This window comes from Trichomonas vaginalis, chromosome II (genome assembly GCF_026262505.1).
Source record: "Trichomonas vaginalis G3 chromosome II, whole genome shotgun sequence".
Classification (NCBI taxonomy): domain Eukaryota; phylum Parabasalia; order Trichomonadida; family Trichomonadidae; genus Trichomonas; species Trichomonas vaginalis.
The window spans coordinates 3,198,681-3,218,828 of record NC_067204.1 but is presented as its reverse complement, the minus strand read 5'-3'; the positions used below and the strand labels follow the sequence as shown (position 1 = coordinate 3,218,828).

The window sequence follows — 20,148 nt, the reverse complement described above, 5'->3', positions numbered from 1 at the left end:
CCTTTATGAATTCATTCATACTGCAGTTTCGGGAAAAAGGTGTCAAAGACAAGAAAAAGCTGTCGAATTTTTAATAAATGATATTATAATGATACACACTATTACTCTAATCTATTTAGTAAGGTGGTCGTTTCTGGTTGATAAAGCCAAAATCTGGGAAAAGCCAGTGGGGAAAAAATAATCTTGTAAAAAAATCGGGCCTCCGGCGGCAGCGCTAGCCCTTCGGGCGCGTCGCCGCCTCCGGCCATGAACATCACAAAGTTAATGTCGCCATTTATGAAATATGCCCTATATTATTTTTCCTTTTTCTTTCCTTTCCTCCTTTTTCCTTTTATTTTCTCCTTCTCTTTCTGTTTTTTTTCTTTATTCATTGATTTCCTCTTGGTATTTCGAAATTTTATTCAAATAATTTAATAACTTTATAAAACAATTAGTTTAATAATTTATACATTATCTACCAATTTTACACTTCAAATTTTACAGTTTTTTAAAGTGGATCAAATTTCATTTTATTAAGATATTAAAGTTTTGGAATCAGTATTATTTTGAAAAATCACCTAAGTTATTTAATTAAAGTGGTATTATTCAAATATTGAAATTTAAATATAATTTGATTTGCTTAATTTTTTAAATCTGTAAGTACAGTTTTGTTTGAAGTAACAAAAAAATGATATATGCAGTTAGCGAAGTAAATTTACTAATAATAAAAAAAAGTTTGCTCTAAATCAATTAATTTAAACCTTTGGTAATGATAGAACATGCATAATATTTAAAATATGGATGAAATTCTTTGTATAAAGGTAAGTTGATGAGTTTTTTTCGAATCTGGGTTTAAAATATCTGAAGGTAAACAATTGATCTTAAGTGTTTATGCTGTATACCAAGAATTACATTAGATTCATTGTGGACTATTTGTTCAAATCTTTCCCATTCAATCACAGGATACTGAATCTGATGGAAAATCATTATTACTGTGAAATTCGCATTGATATCATATGATGATCCATTGCCCGAGAAGTTCGGTGTATCCCAAGTATATGAGGAACACGTATGTTTTTCCCCAGATTTTGGATGAGGTATGGTGAAAATTGAGAACTTTTGTAAAGAAATTGAGAGATTTTGTAAAAAAATTGAGAGGAAAATCTGGTGAAAGAATCACAGATGTGGTGATACCAGAAGATATGGGAATTGGATGAATACAGGATAGTATGCTCCAATATGAATAGTAGAAACATAATCCATTATCAAATCATCTGGGAAACAACTTTTTCTTCTCCAAAAATATTTTGAAAATGAAAAAATGAAAAAAATTTATTACCATAAAAACCAGATTTTATTACCTCGGGGAACGTTTCCCAGCACTTTTCCACCAGAATCGGCCACCTTATATTTAGTATGAAATGAAACAAATTTAATCATATACCCTCAATTTTTAACTTTTGCAACTCCAAAAACCAGGTGTTTTTCCAGAACTACCATCTAGGATGAGTCCTAGGAGCTATAATTCTAGGGTTAGATGATACCCACTTAGTACTTTTATTTGTATATGTTTTAGTGGAATTTGGTGAGGGGTCATGAAATTCGTATCTAATTTGCTATCATCTAAGCTGGTAAAAGTTAGAGAAAGCTATTTACTGGTTTTATATTACAAATATACCTTGTAATAGAAAATATAAGTGTTTGTGATTTAAATTCGCTCAATTAGCTCGAAAATTTGTTTTATATTCATGACAAACTAACACAATCCTATTTATGTGATTGACAATCTGTTCCCAAAATATATCAGCATGAATATATATATTGATATTATTTGCAATTTCATCATTAAATAGTACTTTTTTTTCTATTTTTAATTTAGAAATAGTATATTTATATGATAGTGACACAATATTTTAATTAAAAAATATATGTTATCGATCATCACACTCAAATTGAATTTCAAAAATTTTAGAATTTTTCAATTTCAATATTGAAAATATATTTCTTATATCATAGCGATTCATGTTATAATAATATGGAGAAAAATATTGTTTTAAATCTAAAATTTAAAATAAATGATTGGGCATTACATTATTCCAATTTATTGTTTATTTGTTAATCTAGTGGAAACAATTAATATTTTGGAGAAACAAAAATTTGAAATTTGAAATTTTGAAAAAAATGCATGAATCGGTAATTAAACATTGATTTATTAATTTATTAGCCATGTCTTTGATGTTGGTCTTATTCATAAGCCGATTTAAAGAATTAATTTTTCCAAATCGTGTTTGACATTAACACATATAGATATATCAGGAAAAAAGGTATCACTTATCAAGTTATTGGTTTTTATGTATCTCCTAACTTTGCCTCGTTCTGAATACAATTCTAGTTAACGAATTTTAAATAACTATATGAAGAATACATCATTTTGGTTTTATTATTATTAAAATGATATATATTAGCTATGTATATGCTTGTAAGAATATTATTCCGTGAATTGGAAACAGAAAAAATAAATTTAGACAGAAAATGCATATCTTTAAAAAATAATATGAAATTTAGCTTTGATATTATTATCCGATAAAATATGCATGATAATTACTCCGCAAATAAAATTTAGGAAGCAAGTTGTGACGGTTTGGGCGGTTTTCAATGGCCCACAAGGAAGGAAGTATCGTTTTATCAGGCAACAAGAGGTCTTGAAATGAGTAAAGGACTGATCACCTTGAAAGGTTCAAACTTGCTTGCGCGCCGCAGTCTTAAAAATGATATGTTTCACTTCTGGTCGAAAATTTCAACCTCTATGACAGTTGTTGGATGAACAATTGTGTAGCGGGATGAAATCTGAGTGCGGCCTGGGGCTGCAGCATCAATCTTCCCGGCATCTTTACCGCAATCATCTCTTAGATTGCACACAAAGTTGCGAACGAGCAGCTTTCTATGCGGTAAAGATGCCGGAAAGAGAGAGTCGATGTGAGGTTCTTTTCGAGGCTCCTCGAATGAGACACTGTTCCGCATTGATAACTTGAACGCGGAAGTTTGACCGACAAGAGTGTATTGTGCACTCCTGTCGGTCGCAGTGTCTCATTCTGGGAGACATTGCCTCTGCATGTCTCCCAGAATGGAACAATGTTCCGCATTGATAACTTGAACGCGGAAGTTTGACCGACAAGAGTGTATTGTGCACTCCTGTCGGTCGCAGTGTCTCATTCTGGGAGACATTGCCTCTGCATGTCTCCCAGAATGGAACAATGTTCCGCATTGATAACTTGAACGCGGAAGTTTGACCGACAAGAGTGTATTGTGCACTCCTGTCGGTCGCAGTGTCTCATTCTGGGAGACATTGCCTCTGCATGTCTCCCAGAATGGAACAATGTTCCGCATTGATAACTTGAACGCGGAAGTTTGACCGACAAGAGTGTATTGTGCACTCCTGTCGGTCGCAGTGTCTCATTCTGGGAGACATTGCCTCTGCATGTCTCCCAGAATGGAACAATGTTCCGCATTGATAACTTGAACGCGGAAGTTTGACCGACAAGAGTGTATTGTGCACTCCTGTCGGTCGCAGTGTCTCATTCTGGGAGACATTGCCTCTGCATGTCTCCCAGAATGGAACAATGTTCCGCATTGATAACTTGAACGCGGAAGTTTGACCGACAAGAGTGTATTGTGCACTCCTGTCGGTCGCAGTGTCTCATTCTGGGAGACATTGCCTCTGCATGTCTCCCAGAATGGAACAATGTTCCGCATTGATAACTTGAACGCGGAAGTTTGACCGACAAGAGTGTATTGTGCACTCCTGTCGGTCGCAGTGTCTCATTCTGGGAGACATTGCCTCTGCATGTCTCCCAGAATGGAACAATGTTCCGCATTGATAACTTGAACGCGGAAGTTTGACCGACAAGAGTGTATTGTGCACTCCTGTCGGTCGCAGTGTCTCATTCTGGGAGACATTGCCTCTGCATGTCTCCCAGAATGGAACAATGTTCCGCATTGATAACTTGAACGCGGAAGTTTGACCGACAAGAGTGTATTGTGCACTCCTGTCGGTCGCAGTGTCTCATTCTGGGAGACATTGCCTCTGCATGTCTCCCAGAATGGAACAATGTTCCGCATTGATAACTTGAACGCGGAAGTTTGACCGACAAGAGTGTATTGTGCACTCCTGTCGGTCGCAGTGTCTCATTCTGGGAGACATTGCCTCTGCATGTCTCCCAGAATGGAACAATGTTCCGCATTGATAACTTGAACGCGGAAGTTTGACCGACAAGAGTGTATTGTGCACTCCTGTCGGTCGCAGTGTCTCATTCTGGGAGACATTGCCTCTGCATGTCTCCCAGAATGGAACAATGTTCCGCATTGATAACTTGAACGCGGAAGTTTGACCGACAAGAGTGTATTGTGCACTCCTGTCGGTCGCAGTGTCTCATTCTGGGAGACATTGCCTCTGCATGTCTCCCAGAATGGAACAATGTTCCGCATTGATAACTTGAACGCGGAAGTTTGACCGACAAGAGTGTATTGTGCACTCCTGTCGGTCGCAGTGTCTCATTCTGGGAGACATTGCCTCTGCATGTCTCCCAGAATGGAACAATGTTCCGCATTGATAACTTGAACGCGGAAGTTTGACCGACAAGAGTGTATTGTGCACTCCTGTCGGTCGCAGTGTCTCATTCTGGGAGACATTGCCTCTGCATGTCTCCCAGAATGGAACAATGTTCCGCATTGATAACTTGAACGCGGAAGTTTGACCGACAAGAGTGTATTGTGCACTCCTGTCGGTCGCAGTGTCTCATTCTGGGAGACATTGCCTCTGCATGTCTCCCAGAATGGAACAATGTTCCGCATTGATAACTTGAACGCGGAAGTTTGACCGACAAGAGTGTATTGTGCACTCCTGTCGGTCGCAGTGTCTCATTCTGGGAGACATTGCCTCTGCATGTCTCCCAGAATGGAACAATGTTCCGCATTGATAACTTGAACGCGGAAGTTTGACCGACAAGAGTGTATTGTGCACTCCTGTCGGTCGCAGTGTCTCATTCTGGGAGACATTGCCTCTGCATGTCTCCCAGAATGGAACAATGTTCCGCATTGATAACTTGAACGCGGAAGTTTGACCGACAAGAGTGTATTGTGCACTCCTGTCGGTCGCAGTGTCTCATTCTGGGAGACATTGCCTCTGCATGTCTCCCAGAATGGAACAATGTTCCGCATTGATAACTTGAACGCGGAAGTTTGACCGACAAGAGTGTATTGTGCACTCCTGTCGGTCGCAGTGTCTCATTCTGGGAGACATTGCCTCTGCATGTCTCCCAGAATGGAACAATGTTCCGCATTGATAACTTGAACGCGGAAGTTTGACCGACAAGAGTGTATTGTGCACTCCTGTCGGTCGCAGTGTCTCATTCTGGGAGACATTGCCTCTGCATGTCTCCCAGAATGGAACAATGTTCCGCATTGATAACTTGAACGCGGAAGTTTGACCGACAAGAGTGTATTGTGCACTCCTGTCGGTCGCAGTGTCTCATTCTGGGAGACATTGCCTCTGCATGTCTCCCAGAATGGAACAATGTTCCGCATTGATAACTTGAACGCGGAAGTTTGACCGACAAGAGTGTATTGTGCACTCCTGTCGGTCGCAGTGTCTCATTCTGGGAGACATTGCCTCTGCATGTCTCCCAGAATGGAACAATGTTCCGCATTGATAACTTGAACGCGGAAGTTTGACCGACAAGAGTGTATTGTGCACTCCTGTCGGTCGCAGTGTCTCATTCTGGGAGACATTGCCTCTGCATGTCTCCCAGAATGGAACAATGTTCCGCATTGATAACTTGAACGCGGAAGTTTGACCGACAAGAGTGTATTGTGCACTCCTGTCGGTCGCAGTGTCTCATTCTGGGAGACATTGCCTCTGCATGTCTCCCAGAATGGAACAATGTTCCGCATTGATAACTTGAACGCGGAAGTTTGACCGACAAGAGTGCATTATCCAATCTTTTTTGTCATATACCTCAACCCACAAAGACAAAACCTTACATAAAATAGGTAAACTTTGGTTTTCACTTAATAATGTTTATTTTTAATTTTTTGTTCTTTATATAACTTTTTCTTCTACTAAACTATTTTACAGACTCTACTGAGCTATCCTCACATATATACCTGTGACAATAACACATATATACTCCCTTCATATTCTGATCTCATGACATATTACAGCACAAACTATAATTATACAACATACCTCATAAAGTCTGATTTTACCCCTATCTAAGCGTTCAAAACCTATTTTCCCGCGTAATCTGATTCTTCTGGCTCTGCTGATTCGATTTCTGCTGTCAGATCGTGAAAATATGCATCACACAATGAGATAAACACAAAATACACAACTTAATATTTTCCTTAAAATTTCTCTTCAAGTTCATACTGAAACAACATCTTTTTTTGAAAATACAATTTTTTCAAAAAATGTATGAATTCAAAAGTGCATACTATATCTAGTCATTACCCAACATTAATTTTGTATTTTAGTTTTTAAGATATTCATTTTATTATACGTCTTATTCAGAAAATTAAATATATTTGTGAGGGAAAACGGAGGAAATAATAAATATGTCAAGATCGAGGAATTGACAATTTTAAGGAAAATATTAAGTTGTGTATTTTGTGTTTATCTCATTGTGTGATGCATATTTTCACGATCTGACAGCAGAAATCGAATCAGCAGAGCCAGAAGAATCAGATTACGCGGGGAAAATAGGTTTTGAACGCTTAGATAGGGGTAAAATCAGACTTTATGAGGTATGTTGTATAATTATAGTTTGTGCTGTAATATGTCATGAGATCAGAATATGAAGGGAGTATATATGTGTTATTGTCACAGGTATATATGTGAGGATAGCTCAGTAGAGTCTGTAAAATAGTTTAGTAGAAGAAAAAGTTATATAAAGAACAAAAAATTAAAAATAAACATTATTAAGTGAAAACCAAAGTTTACCTATTTTATGTAAGGTTTTGTCTTTGTGGGTTGAGGTATATGACAAAAAAGATTGGATAATGCACTCTTGTCGGTCAAACTTCCGCGTTCAAGTTATCAATGCGGAACATTGTTCCATTCTGGGAGACATGCAGAGGCAATGTCTCCCAGAATGAGACACTGCGACCGACAGGAGTGCACAATACACTCTTGTCGGTCAAACTTCCGCGTTCAAGTTATCAATGCGGAACATTGTTCCATTCTGGGAGACATGCAGAGGCAATGTCTCCCAGAATGAGACACTGCGACCGACAGGAGTGCACAATACACTCTTGTCGGTCAAACTTCCGCGTTCAAGTTATCAATGCGGAACATTGTTCCATTCTGGGAGACATGCAGAGGCAATGTCTCCCAGAATGAGACACTGCGACCGACAGGAGTGCACAATACACTCTTGTCGGTCAAACTTCCGCGTTCAAGTTATCAATGCGGAACATTGTTCCATTCTGGGAGACATGCAGAGGCAATGTCTCCCAGAATGAGACACTGCGACCGACAGGAGTGCACAATACACTCTTGTCGGTCAAACTTCCGCGTTCAAGTTATCAATGCGGAACATTGTTCCATTCTGGGAGACATGCAGAGGCAATGTCTCCCAGAATGAGACACTGCGACCGACAGGAGTGCACAATACACTCTTGTCGGTCAAACTTCCGCGTTCAAGTTATCAATGCGGAACATTGTTCCATTCTGGGAGACATGCAGAGGCAATGTCTCCCAGAATGAGACACTGCGACCGACAGGAGTGCACAATACACTCTTGTCGGTCAAACTTCCGCGTTCAAGTTATCAATGCGGAACATTGTTCCATTCTGGGAGACATGCAGAGGCAATGTCTCCCAGAATGAGACACTGCGACCGACAGGAGTGCACAATACACTCTTGTCGGTCAAACTTCCGCGTTCAAGTTATCAATGCGGAACATTGTTCCATTCTGGGAGACATGCAGAGGCAATGTCTCCCGAAATGATACCGTCATACCAACACCAATTTATTCCTTCTTTCCATTGTCATACAATTCAATATTTTTATCAATCTTAATCAATTTTTTTATTCTTCTTTAATTCAATTTATCTTTCTCCTAGAATATCTATTCCTTTAACAGACATAAAATCACCAATCGAGCTTTTTCAATACTCAAAATTTCATATAAATCTTTGTTATTTTTTCTCTCATCGCTTATTTTATTAAATATACATATTTCCTCTCACATATCCCTCTTCATATATATTGGATCTCAACACTCATCTATTAGAACAATATATTTTCGCTTAATCTCATATTATTCATTAACAATCTTTCATCTTCTTATTTCTAGTTAACCTACCAATATATATATAGAATATATGCCGAATTACATATTCAGATATATTAAATTCAAGAAATTCTTCTAATATTATTCTCCTATTCATAATAAAATCATATTTAGTCTCACATCACAATTCTATCAGTTCTCCAATATCATATCATATTGGTAACATCATATATATCTCTTATAATATCACTTAAATTTGTATTTTTTTATTAATTATATTTAATTAGTTCTACATTCTATTATTATAGAGGTTTGACAAACTCATCAATAGATAAAATCAAAATCTATTCAGAACTTTGAATCTAATGAAAATTACATTTCGATATCTTTTTGCAAGCTTAATTTTTTGTATTATCTTAAAATACATTTAGTAATGTTATGTACGTGTTGAATACAAATTATAGCGCAGTAACATGCAACTCATCTTGAGATTCACATTTCATTTTCACAATTATTGCATATATACATCAATAACATATTGTACTCATATATCTACACGACTCTAAACTCAATGACATCAAATAATGCTTGTAATATTTAAAATAATTTTTGCATTTTTGATTCTCAGCTTAACTTCTATAAATGTCACCAAAACATTTCATTCCTACCAAGAAATAATATATTAGTAATTAAGCGTTTATTACCATTGTTACTCACATCATATTAATTCATTTTTGTAATTTTTTAAATAAATGACTGCAATCATAAACCCTATGTACCCATATCAACATGTTAAAATTTCAAAGTCTGAAACTTAGTATACATTGAGTTTCATGAAATCAGATAATCTCGTAGATTTCTTAAATATTATATATTGCTGGCCAATAATGATGCAGCATGATTCTCCATCATATCAGCATTCTAAACATATCTTTATTTTGTCAATTGGCATAAATTAAGGGTGCTTTTCAGGCGATAAATGGTATTTTAGATACCTGGGTAGGGGGTCATGAAAAAGTTGCAAAAGTCAAAAATTGAGGGTATTTCACCTTGAATGAAATATCGTTTTCATACAATAATCAGTAAATATTATATATTGATTATGAGATGATAATATCATACACACATGCTCTACTACCGATTATATGTTTATTGATTTTAATCGAATCCAAATTCATTTAAATTTCACAATTTTTGGACAAAATTATTTGAAGTAGGTTGATGCATGATAGAATTATATACTATAAAGAGATTTCAATTCAAGTTTACTATTCATTGATAAAAAGTGACATTTTCATGAATATTTTTTGGGTATTATCCCTCTTTCTTTCCACAGTAGGTGGCGTTCTTATGCTATTATATGCTCTTCCTCTTAAAAATTCATGGATCACAAAATTATCCAAACTTTTATACAGATTCAGAGCATTTCTATTTTGCAGCGCCGGAATCTATGTTTTTCTAATTATCCAAGAATTCAGCTCCATGAAACACGAAAGCATGCATAAGAAAGATATGGAAGGCAATGGCGCTGAATTTAGCCGTAGATCTGCCAATTTATTCAGAAACCAAAGAAACTTGTACATTGTTCTCATTGGCCTCTCCATACAGCTTGGATTGCTCATTTTTATTTGGCAATCACATTCAATGGCAAAAAGATACAAAAATCTTGTTCGCCAAATCAGAGAATCGCAAAACGAGCATCATGATTAAGATTACCAGCCAATGTTTCATGTAAATAATCTTTTGTTTTCATTTTACTTTTTTCATATTTTCCTTTTTTTTTCATAATTTTCATTTGCATTGCCTTATATTACTTTTGGTGATCGAAAAAAGGAAACTTATTTAATTTTATATTCAAATCTTTATTACAATCAAATCCTAAAATAAATTTCATCTTCTTCTTTAACATTGACCTTTGCTCCACTTTCGTTCATCTTCTTTAACACATCAGAGATCTTCTTACCCTTCTGAACACCAGCTCCTTCGCCTTCAATAATATTACCGTCTTCATCGACATAAATTGTAACATTTTGAACTGGTGGCTCGTCCTCGTCAGAATAGTAGTAATAGTATTCTTCTACGACTGGTTTAGGCTTTGCTGGTGATGGCTTCTCTTGTTTCTTCTTTGGAGACTTCTTTTCATCTTTCTTTTCTTCCTTCTTTGGCTCTTTCTTTTCTGGTTTCTTTGGTGTTTCTTTTTCTTTAGGCTTTTCCTCTTCTTTCTTTGGCTGTTTGTGGTTAGAAGAATGAGAATGTTTTCTAAATCCAGGCAAAATCTTTGTATCTGGGATAGGAACAGTATTAAGTAAACCTAAAGCACCAGTTGGCTTTGTAATGGTTAATCTTACCTTAACATCTTTGTATCTTGGTCCTGGATACAAAGTATCGTAAATTTGAATTATATCGTCGACATTCTTTCTAACAATCTTAACAAAGACCATACCTGGAAGGATTTCGTCTTTTGTGTATGATGTATTAAGCCTCTTACTTGTTCTCTTGATGTTCCAGTTTTCAAACTTAATGGAATCGAGAGATCTTGGCTCATTCTTACGGTTGAGGCAATCTAGGATGATTGTTTCACTACCTCCAAATGGAAATGAGGTTAAGACATGAATCTCAAAATTCTGTTCAACCTGGCAAATTAAAATTGATGGTGTATTTCTGGCAGAATCTGGGAAATCTTTAGTAACATATTTCTTGTCGCCGTGGACTTCTGTTACAGTTCCATTTTCCACAGAATAATAAGGGTAAGTAGGTGCAAGTCTTCTTGGAACAGTTGGTAGTTGCTGGAAAGCAAATGATTGAGAATACTTTTCTTCTGGTTTAGAAATATTTACTTTAATGGTTTCGGGATATCCTTCAACAAGAAGAGATGCAATAGTTTCGAAAGAATTACTAGCTGTTCCTGCTTGGAGTATTCTAAGAACTACAGCTCCATTTGGAATAGGGAAGCTTGAATCAATCAAATTTGTTATTGAATTAGCGTGACGTAACTTTCCGGAATTGTTAGTCATTTTTTCAAGAACTACTGAACCTGTTAATGTCTCTCTTGTTACAGTTATGGTTGCCATATCTGGAATGAATCCTGTAGCAGTAGAGGTCATATAATTACCGTCATTTTTAAGTGCCAATATATACAATTGACCATTCTTGAGCGGATTCAAGGTGGGGAGGTTCATAACGTTCAAACTTTCTTCAGATTTTTTAGTTTTACGGTTTAATTTGTATTGGAATGAACTTATCTTCTTACCATCTTTTGGAATAACCTGTGAATAGAGATATACAAAGGGATCATTTGAATGTGTATCATTATGTTTTTCATCCGACTGAGAGTTCTTGGAAGGATTAACCGTGCCTTTATCATGGTGAGTATTTTTATTTGAATGATGATGATGACTCATGCAATGGTTGGATTAAAGCAAAACTATTTATCAAATAAATTGAATTCAAACGTATGTGGTTAATAAATTTTCTCTGCCTTTGAAATTCTTTGTACATTTTTGGTTATAAATATACTAGTTCTTATATTGTATGAAATGTTGTAATCAATGTAAAGTATTGAATATTTTCAGAATATAGTAAATTGTTAATAAATCAGCCTTTTGATATAAATACTAACAATAATGATTGAAAACAAAACTTTTCTCAAAAGAAAATTGACAGTTAGTATCGCTCAAATTTATTATAATTTTTGGATCGAGATAATATTTGTTAGTTCAATTTTTTTGCTTTTTTTTGAATTCATTCAAAAAGCACGCTATTAAAAAACCGCCCAGTCAAATTTTGTCTTCATTCAAATCCAAAATTCTTATTATTTTCAAGTATAAATTTATAAGCATCAATAAATTATCTCGGAAATTTCTCAATCTCAGAAGATCCAGTTCTGTTTAAAAAAGCTTCGGCATTAAAATAATATGTTAATCTATCAATTCCATTTATAAATTATAAGTTTTAATCAAATTTTACTATAATCAGATTTCCGGAATTCGGGCGCGTAAAGGGTTGGCGTCCTAAGGCGTCCTGATGTAAACTATTCAATTTTTGAGAAGTTTACACCATAATTGAATAGTTTATGGCGTCCTGAGAGGAGATTTCAATGGGTATGGCGTCCTAAAAAAATAGAAGAAAATGATTTTTTCTCGATTTTTCTAGAAATTGAATTTTTTAAAAAAGAAAAAAATCAAAACGTATACATTCAAGAAAGACTATAAATGAAGATTTTTCTATTTTTTTTCATTCTAAAACATCTTTTTTTGGATAATTTTTTTTAAATAAATATGTAAGAAAGATTGAAGAAAAAGTAAATTTACTTTCAGAAAATTCGTTTTACATGATGTAAAAAAAAAAAAAAAAAAAAAAAAAGGTAGTGGGGCTTCCAGGGCTGCGCCCCTCTAGCCCCCTGAAGATGTTAGTATAAAATGAAGTTCTTATATACGGGTCTTCCAGGAGCTTTTCACAAATTATATATGTTTTCATGTTTTGTCAAGACTTCTTCGTAAAATCAGACAAAAATAATGTTTAGGGTAGAAGGTTAGATATAACCTCTTTTCTAACCTCTTTTCTACCCTCTTGAATTTTCAAGACTTCTTCGTACATGTTTTGTCACTTTTCTGTCACTTTTCAGGAAAAAACATTTTTATTATATATATAAAATGAATTTTACAAAACCACCGTTACCCTTCTTTGGAAATAAGAGTAGATGTAAAGATATTCTATTGAGAGAACTTAAGAAACTACCGAATGGTCTAACATTTGTAGACTTGTTCGGGAAGTTTCTATATATCTCATTTGTGCCATACAATATTTCCTGACTCAAAGATTATATGCAATGACTTCGACAACTATATGAACCGTCTCAAACATATACCAGACACAAACAAATATTGAAAGAGTTAAAAGAAAAGATACCTATAGGTAAGATGGAACGTATACCATTAGATAAGAAAAATACTGTCAGAGAGGTTTTGAAAAAGGCAGAGTATATTGACTGGGATAGTATATCTGCTAGACTATTATATAGTGGTGCTATAAGAGTTCATGACATTGAAACACTTATGTCAAAAGTTTTATATCTTAACTATACAAATGTTTTCAAAGAGAACATAGAAAAATATATTGAGGGTATAGAGTTTGTGAGATGTCATTGGACAGAGTTGTATGAAAAATATAAAGACAAGGAAAATGTTTTTTTATAGTGGCCCCGCCGTTCTATAACACATGGGATTTTCAATACCAAGTAGACTGGACTTTGAGAGACTCTTTAGAAACTTTAGACGTTTTACATAACCATCCATGCTTTTACTTTACATCCGATAAAAGTGGTTTGGAAAGTGTCATGAGATGGTTAGAGGACATACATGACTATGAGTTTAGATACGATAAGATAGAATATGAGAGAGGTCCTATAAACTGGAGAAAGTGTCATAACAAAGAAATTTTACTAGTAAGTAAATGTGGTTTGAAATAGGACTACTTGTTTTAGGTTTTTTCCATTGTGTCATTTACTTATTTGACGTGGCAGAAAGATATAGAGAATATGAAGATGAACCAATGCCTGCAAATGTTCAGTATATGTACTCGTAAGAGATATTTTTATCTAATATTAAATGGACGCACAGAACTTAGCGAATGCACAGCAACCTGGACAACCAAACCCAGAGAATATTCCAAATGAAGTTAGAATACAAACTGCAATGGCAAACTATGGTCAAGTGCCAACAGATGTACAAATGCAAACTGCCATGTCAAATGACGCTGCGTTAGGCTTACCACCATGGTATGCAAATATGAGATGGAAAGAGTTTTATACAAACCCTGAAGTGGGATATAAACAACTTTATGCAGATGACGCAAACACAGGAGTTGACCAGAATATGTTTTCTACCAGAGGAGAAACAGAATGTATGAGCTCCAGTTAAAGAATGCTATGGAACTCAACAGGAAACGTAAGAGACTAGGCGGACATTAGATTTTTACATATAGTAAAATGGGTTTCTTCAGTAGTATTGGAAACTTCTTTCGAAATGTTGGAAGAGGTATATGGAATGGAATAAAAACCGTAGGAAGAGGAATTTGGAACGGAGTCAAAAATATTGGTAAAAGAGTAGGTCAGTTCGTTGGTATTATACCTAAAGACCCTGAACCAGAAGAACAAGCTCCTGTTATACAACAGCCTGAACCTGCACCACAGTCTAGTTGGCAACCAAATCCAACACCTCAACCGTATTAAAAATTATATTTTTACCGTTCGATAGTAGTTGTATATGAAACTAAGTTCTAAGTAAAACGCATGGTATAATGGAATTATTCTCTTTCTTCCATCTGTAGTAAACCATACTTGAAAGTCTGAAATACTTCCACTCGGTGGTTCATATAGCTTTGTAGGTTTTTCGTAAAAGTCATTCATCAGACATAAGAAAGAGTTTTGCGCACCAGAAAATGAAGCATGAACTATAATAGCATCTGAGTCGAAAACATTTTCATATGTTCCATTAGGGTTTTCGACTTCATAAAAGTCCGGGTGTACTGGATATTCTGCAGGCTGATTTAACATCCTCAAAAATCTATACCATGCCAAGTTGTTATATTTTGTAGAAATATAAACGTCTTCTCCAAGGTCTTCTATTCTATTGATTTTAACAGTTGCATTTTTCCTGTCATATATAATATCGAGATGGTACTCTCCTTCGTCAATGTTGTACTGTTTTGCATATTCGAGATAGATATCGTTTATTTTTTCTTGAAAAGCTTGAAGAGTTGTTTCTAAGTTTACAAGCAAATTCACTTGTAAAAGTTTTCCCTGTTCAAATTTCTCATACGTACGTTTCTCTTTGTTATAGTATCGAATTTCAAAAGCGACCGTAAATGGGAAACCATGTATGGCTTCTGAAATGAATTTCATTCTACGAAAGCCAATAGCTTTTGTGACGGATGGGTCTCTTAGCCATCTTAACGGGTAGTCAAAACGATAGCCTTCATGCTTTACGGTCTCTGTCTCAAACTTTTGACCGACATTCGTAAAAAGTTCATCTAATGGTTTAGTTGTAGCAACTCTTGAATTTTCTTTTTCTATTGAAAGCATATTTTATCTAGAATAAAAATGTCGAAAGAAACAGCGTCTATGAGAGAAATACAACACAACCGACAACTCATTTTGCAAGCTCTAAATAAGAACACAACAAACTTTTCAAACTATTCTAAGATATCTGAGTCATTGAAAGAAGGAAACTTAAAACTGACGATAAACCCAATGACAGATGAGTTTCTGTTTCAAGACAGTAAGAACCATACTGTTTGTATAAATCCAACAAAAAGAACTTTAAACGAGAAACCTATAGATGAACTTCTTTTGAAAGCAGATATTGACAACAAAGCTGACAAAGAGTATGTAGATGCAACAAGAGACTATATTCTCGCATGGACAGATAGAACATACCCACAAAAACATCATACACATAACATCTATGACGTAGATGAACTACCAGCAATGTTAGATGACAAAGCGGATAAAACATATGTTGACAATAAAATGTCAAGTGAAGTGACAAGAGCTGACAAAGAATATTCTAAAAAGACTCATACACACGATTTTTCGCAACTGTTGGTATAGAAAATATTGCAGGAACGGTTGAAGAACCTGATGGAACTGGTGGGGATGTACTACTTTGGAAACCTCCTAACTTTCCACAAGGTTTAACATCGGATGAAGACATAACGACGATGAAATACACTAGATGTAGAAATGTCTATGTCATGGAGGATGAAAACAAAGTTAAATTCACTGCTCAAGATTTATATGACAACAAAGCTGACAAAACATATGTTAACGTTGAGTTAGATAAAAAGCTGACAAAACATATGTTAACGATGAGTTAGATAAGAAAGCTGACAAAACAGAGCTTCAAACGTTAAAGACAGAAATACTTCAAACACTATATCCTATAGGTTCTATTTACACGTCAATGAACTCTACCAGACCAGAAGTAGTACTTGGTTTTGGAACTTGGACTCAAATAGTCGACAGGTTTTTGTATTGTGCAAACTCTTCAAAGGAAACAGGTGGAAGTAAAACGATTTCAGGTGCAAATTTACCTGCGCACAGTCACTACATAAATTTAAGTACATCTGAAGCAGGTTTGCATAGTCATAGATTTTGGGATTGGTCAGGAATGACAAAAGGTAAAGGATATGATGTTAAAGAGGACGTTAAGTTTGCTATAAATTGTTACTGAGTAACACTGAGGTAGGAGGAAGCCATACACATCGCGTTTCAGGTATACGCAAACAACGGAAAAGTAAAGACTACATGCCACCTTACATGACAGTTTACGCATGGTATAGAAATGCTTAGTCGTCATTTTCAACTTCTTTAGCATATTCGTCAGGAGTTGTCTTATATTTGTTAGGAACTGTCTTTGAAAGTATACCACCTTGAACTTTGACAAGTTTGAAACGAGTCTGACAATAGTAGTTTTATCTTCTGCTTGCAGTCTGTACATTTTGCCATGTTTGCCTAAAACTTCATAATATTCTCTTGTATACTTTCTTCTATTTTTACGAACACGAATGTGAGTACCTGTCGAGTTCCCATTGTTGTCATAGTCAATATATTTTCATATGGGTCGCGTTTAGGTATTTCTATTTTTACTTTGTCACCTTTCTTAAGTTTGAAGCCTGGCATTCTTTCTTGTTTGTCTCTTTTGACTAAACTATTAAATATATAGTCTTTCTCTAAGTCAGGGTTGTTTTTCATTTCTTCGGGGGAGTGGTTTCCCAAACCTTTTTGTTTACGGCTATTGTAAATATTTAAAACTTGTCTCATCTTTGCCATGGAGAAGTGTCTATATTTGTCGTCATATGACATTTCATCTACCTCACCACCTTGTGGTTGGTTTAAGTCTCTTAAGATTTTATACAACTGTCAATGACACCAAGAGCAGAATGGTTTTGGTCGACAATGAAATATTGGTTTACATTTTTGAACGCAGATAGTTTTTTACATCATCTGATTTGAAAGAACTTTCACAGTCAGATGTCAGTTTTGTTGGATGGTATTTGTCAACGAATATTGTCAAAGCAGTTTTCACATCTAAAATATTTTTGGACCATAATGGTATGGCTTCACAGTATCTTGTGTTTTGACCAACAAATATTAGCCAGTATGGTGGTCCATCTTCTCTATACCTCGGAATGTTTTCCAAGATATCCATAAACCAAGCATTTGGTGTTGAACTAAAGATTTTTACCATGAGTGCTTTCTTTGTCGCTTTAGAAACATAGGGGTCCTTGTTTGGATTCGTCATTTTTTAACCCATAAGAAATGGGTTTATTGGCGCATTAGCAGGAGTTGCATCCAGATTTTTGCCCGCAGTGGGAACAATAGCCAGAGGTGCATTTGGAATTGGAAGGAAGATTTTGAGTACATTAGGTATACTGAAAGAGAAAGCACAACCTATTATACAAACTGTACAGAAAGGTTGGGAGGTAGCACGAGATGCAGCAAATCTTATTCCAAATCCTGAAACAAGAGGAAAAGTTCAAGGATGGATGGACAATGTAGGAAGACAAGCAGGAAACTACTATAACAAAGCAAATGACTACTATAACCAAGCAGGGCACTATAGGACCAAGGTGAAAGATTCTTTAACAGAGGATATAACCATGCACAACAATGGGAAACAACAACCAACCGCAACCACCTCAAACGTGGGAATGTAAATTTTTTACTGAGATGAATGAACAATACAGCATTGAGACAAATGGTTCAAGATGGATTTGTCGACTTCCAGCAGTTACACAACCACGTGTTTGTCAAGTCCTCCTATACCTCAGGAAGTTTTAGACCGACTTAAAAAACCTAAACAACCAGTTGAAAACAAACCAAACTAAAATTTTTTACTGAGATGAAATGAACCGAAGAAGTTGAAACGGTAGATTTGACACCACAAACAAAAAGTTCAGAACCATTGTCAAAACCTGTCAAAGAACTTACAGATGAAGAAAAAAATTCAATAATAGAAAGTGCCAGGTCTGGAAATACAAACCCTAACTACAAAGTCACTTTTCATAGAAATGGAACGGCTAGTATCTCAAAAAAGAAACAAACTCTCACAAATAAAATATTGAAGTCTGAAGGAGCTTTCGAGACAACAGATGGAAAAGTTTACTTCACTGACCAACAGTTCATTATAGAACATCTCATTGACTTAGAGTCGAAATATTCTAAACTTTACAACAAACACAAAAAGTTGAAAGGAAAACAAAAACAAATGGCATATGATATTTATGAAGATGTTGACGACACAACCATACCTGCAAGTGAGGTAAAGTCAGAGGAACCGAAAAGTGACGAAAAACCGATAGAAGAAGAAAAACCAAAAACTGAAGATAAACCAAAACCAAAGTTTAGTTTCCAAACTAAACCAAGTCAACCTTCATTAGCTGGTATGGGTTGGCGTCAAAGACTTATGGCAGCAGGCGGTTATGTTAAGTAAAGAAAAAAATATTTTTTTATTTTTATAAAAATGCCCCCATATAGAATGGATAGAAAATCTGCTAGAATAAAAGCAGAGTTGCAAAGATATGGTTGGAAAGTTTCAAAGAAGTTTAAATATAGGAAGGGAAGACCCATAAAAGTCTATGACAAACTGGCTGGTCTGACCTATGAAATGGACTTGGAAACAGCACGCGCAAATTATCCAAACAGGTTAGAGAGGTTAGAAGAAGAACGTCTTATGGACATGCCTTTCGATGTTTCTGAGCCTCAAGTTGAAGGACACGACGGCTTTGCCAGATTCTACTGGAAACATGACGAACAATTGCATCCTTTGAGAAGGAAAAAAGGGAAGGGTGAAGACAAACATGCTCCCATGGAAAGAACAAGATATGCATATGAGAAGTATCGTGAAGTTAGAAGTCAAATTACATCTGGTCGAACCTTTACAGTAAACTTTGACGAAGGAAAGAACAAAGAAGGCTTCATGGGTGTACTTGCTGCAATTCAAGACGGAAATAAGAAAGGATACAATCTCAGACTAACCGTAACAGATTTAGATGGTCACATTTACTATGCACATGGCAATGTCACAACAGCCGCACAACTTCTTGACGCTTTCAAGACTACAAAGAGAGAACAAATGGTTGACTCCGACTCAGACATTTTGAATGCAATTGAAGGAATTGCAAGTGTAAGTTCGAATGGTACCAACCTAACCCTCAAGCAGTCAGACAACATGCTGGATACTTCCCGTTCATAAATAAGTCTGACATTGACTTGACAAGGTATGGAATTTACAATTCAATTGAAACAATTGTCAATGAACCTTGTATTCTTACATGTCTCAGGAACTCTGGTCTTGTTTCAGAAGAGAAGATGAAGTATCTTGAGTCATGTGTGAAGACAAGGTACATTCTCAGAGGTCAATTGGCAAATTGCACCGTTGGCAAATGTCAATATCCGAGTCAACATACCGACTGAGAAAGGTTCTTCACATGACGACTATGTTGTTGACAAAGACTTACCATGGTTGAAGATTGTAATTGTCCACAACCACTTCATGTTGAACGAAAGTCTTACAAACCCATTGTTCGGAAAAGGCAAGTGCAACATTGTCAGAGCTGTTAACATTCTTTTCGAGAAAGGTTTGTTGGAACCAATTCCAGATGACAAGCTGACAGAAACTTTTGTACCAAAAGACGAAACAAACTTTTCATTGTTAGCAAGACCAAAAGTTGTTCCAGACAAAGTTATAGCACAAAAGAAGTACACTGTTCCAAAAGGAGTTGGATTGTTCGGATACCAACCTGAACCAGAAGAACTTCCAATGAGGTTGCAAGAACTTCAAGATGCTATAAACAAACTTCCATTGAGACATCCAAT

At 35.7% G+C, this 20,148-nt stretch overlaps 5 protein-coding genes and 1 pseudogene across 6 annotated transcripts, besides 2 other annotated features; 5 read left to right on the top strand and 1 right to left on the bottom strand.

Moving 5' to 3' along the window:
* Positions 1 to 9,563: 9,563 nt before the first annotated feature.
* TVAGG3_0477200 (BAP31/BAP29 transmembrane domain-containing protein family) lies at positions 9,564 to 10,026 on the top strand (the record flags this gene model as incomplete). The annotated part of the gene is made up of 1 exon (XM_001298592.2): positions 9,567 to 9,980. One exon carries the CDS (start codon positions 9,567 to 9,569, stop codon positions 9,978 to 9,980), a length of 414 nt encoding a protein of 137 aa, XP_001298593.1.
* A 77-nt stretch (positions 10,027 to 10,103) lies between these two features.
* Positions 10,104 to 11,695, bottom strand: TVAGG3_0477190 (uncharacterized protein; the record flags this gene model as incomplete). The annotated part of the gene is made up of 1 exon (XM_001298593.1): positions 10,142 to 11,671. One exon carries the CDS (start codon positions 11,669 to 11,671, stop codon positions 10,142 to 10,144), a length of 1,530 nt encoding a protein of 509 aa, XP_001298594.1.
* A 563-nt stretch (positions 11,696 to 12,258) lies between these two features.
* Positions 12,259 to 12,609: a mobile genetic element.
* Positions 12,608 to 20,148: part of a mobile genetic element that runs on past the window's edge.
* On the top strand, positions 14,257 to 14,499 carry TVAGG3_0477170 (serine threonine-protein phosphatase family; the record flags this gene model as incomplete). The annotated part of the gene is made up of 1 exon (XM_051235768.1): positions 14,257 to 14,499. One exon carries the CDS (start codon positions 14,257 to 14,259, stop codon positions 14,497 to 14,499), a length of 243 nt encoding a protein of 80 aa, XP_051093592.1.
* On the top strand, positions 15,520 to 16,593 carry TVAGG3_0477160 (annotated as a pseudogene). The gene has a single exon. A coding segment is annotated over exon 1 (1,074 nt).
* Positions 18,539 to 18,763, top strand: TVAGG3_0477150 (phage tail repeat-like family; the record flags this gene model as incomplete). Its single annotated transcript, XM_051235767.1, has 1 exon — positions 18,539 to 18,763. The coding sequence occupies one exon, from the start codon at positions 18,539 to 18,541 to the stop codon at positions 18,761 to 18,763; it is 225 nt and encodes a 74-aa protein (XP_051093591.1).
* Positions 18,809 to 19,284, top strand: TVAGG3_0477140 (uncharacterized protein; the record flags this gene model as incomplete). The annotated part of the gene is made up of 1 exon (XM_051235766.1): positions 18,809 to 19,284. A coding segment is annotated over one exon (476 nt), but the record flags the coding sequence as incomplete, so codon positions are not given.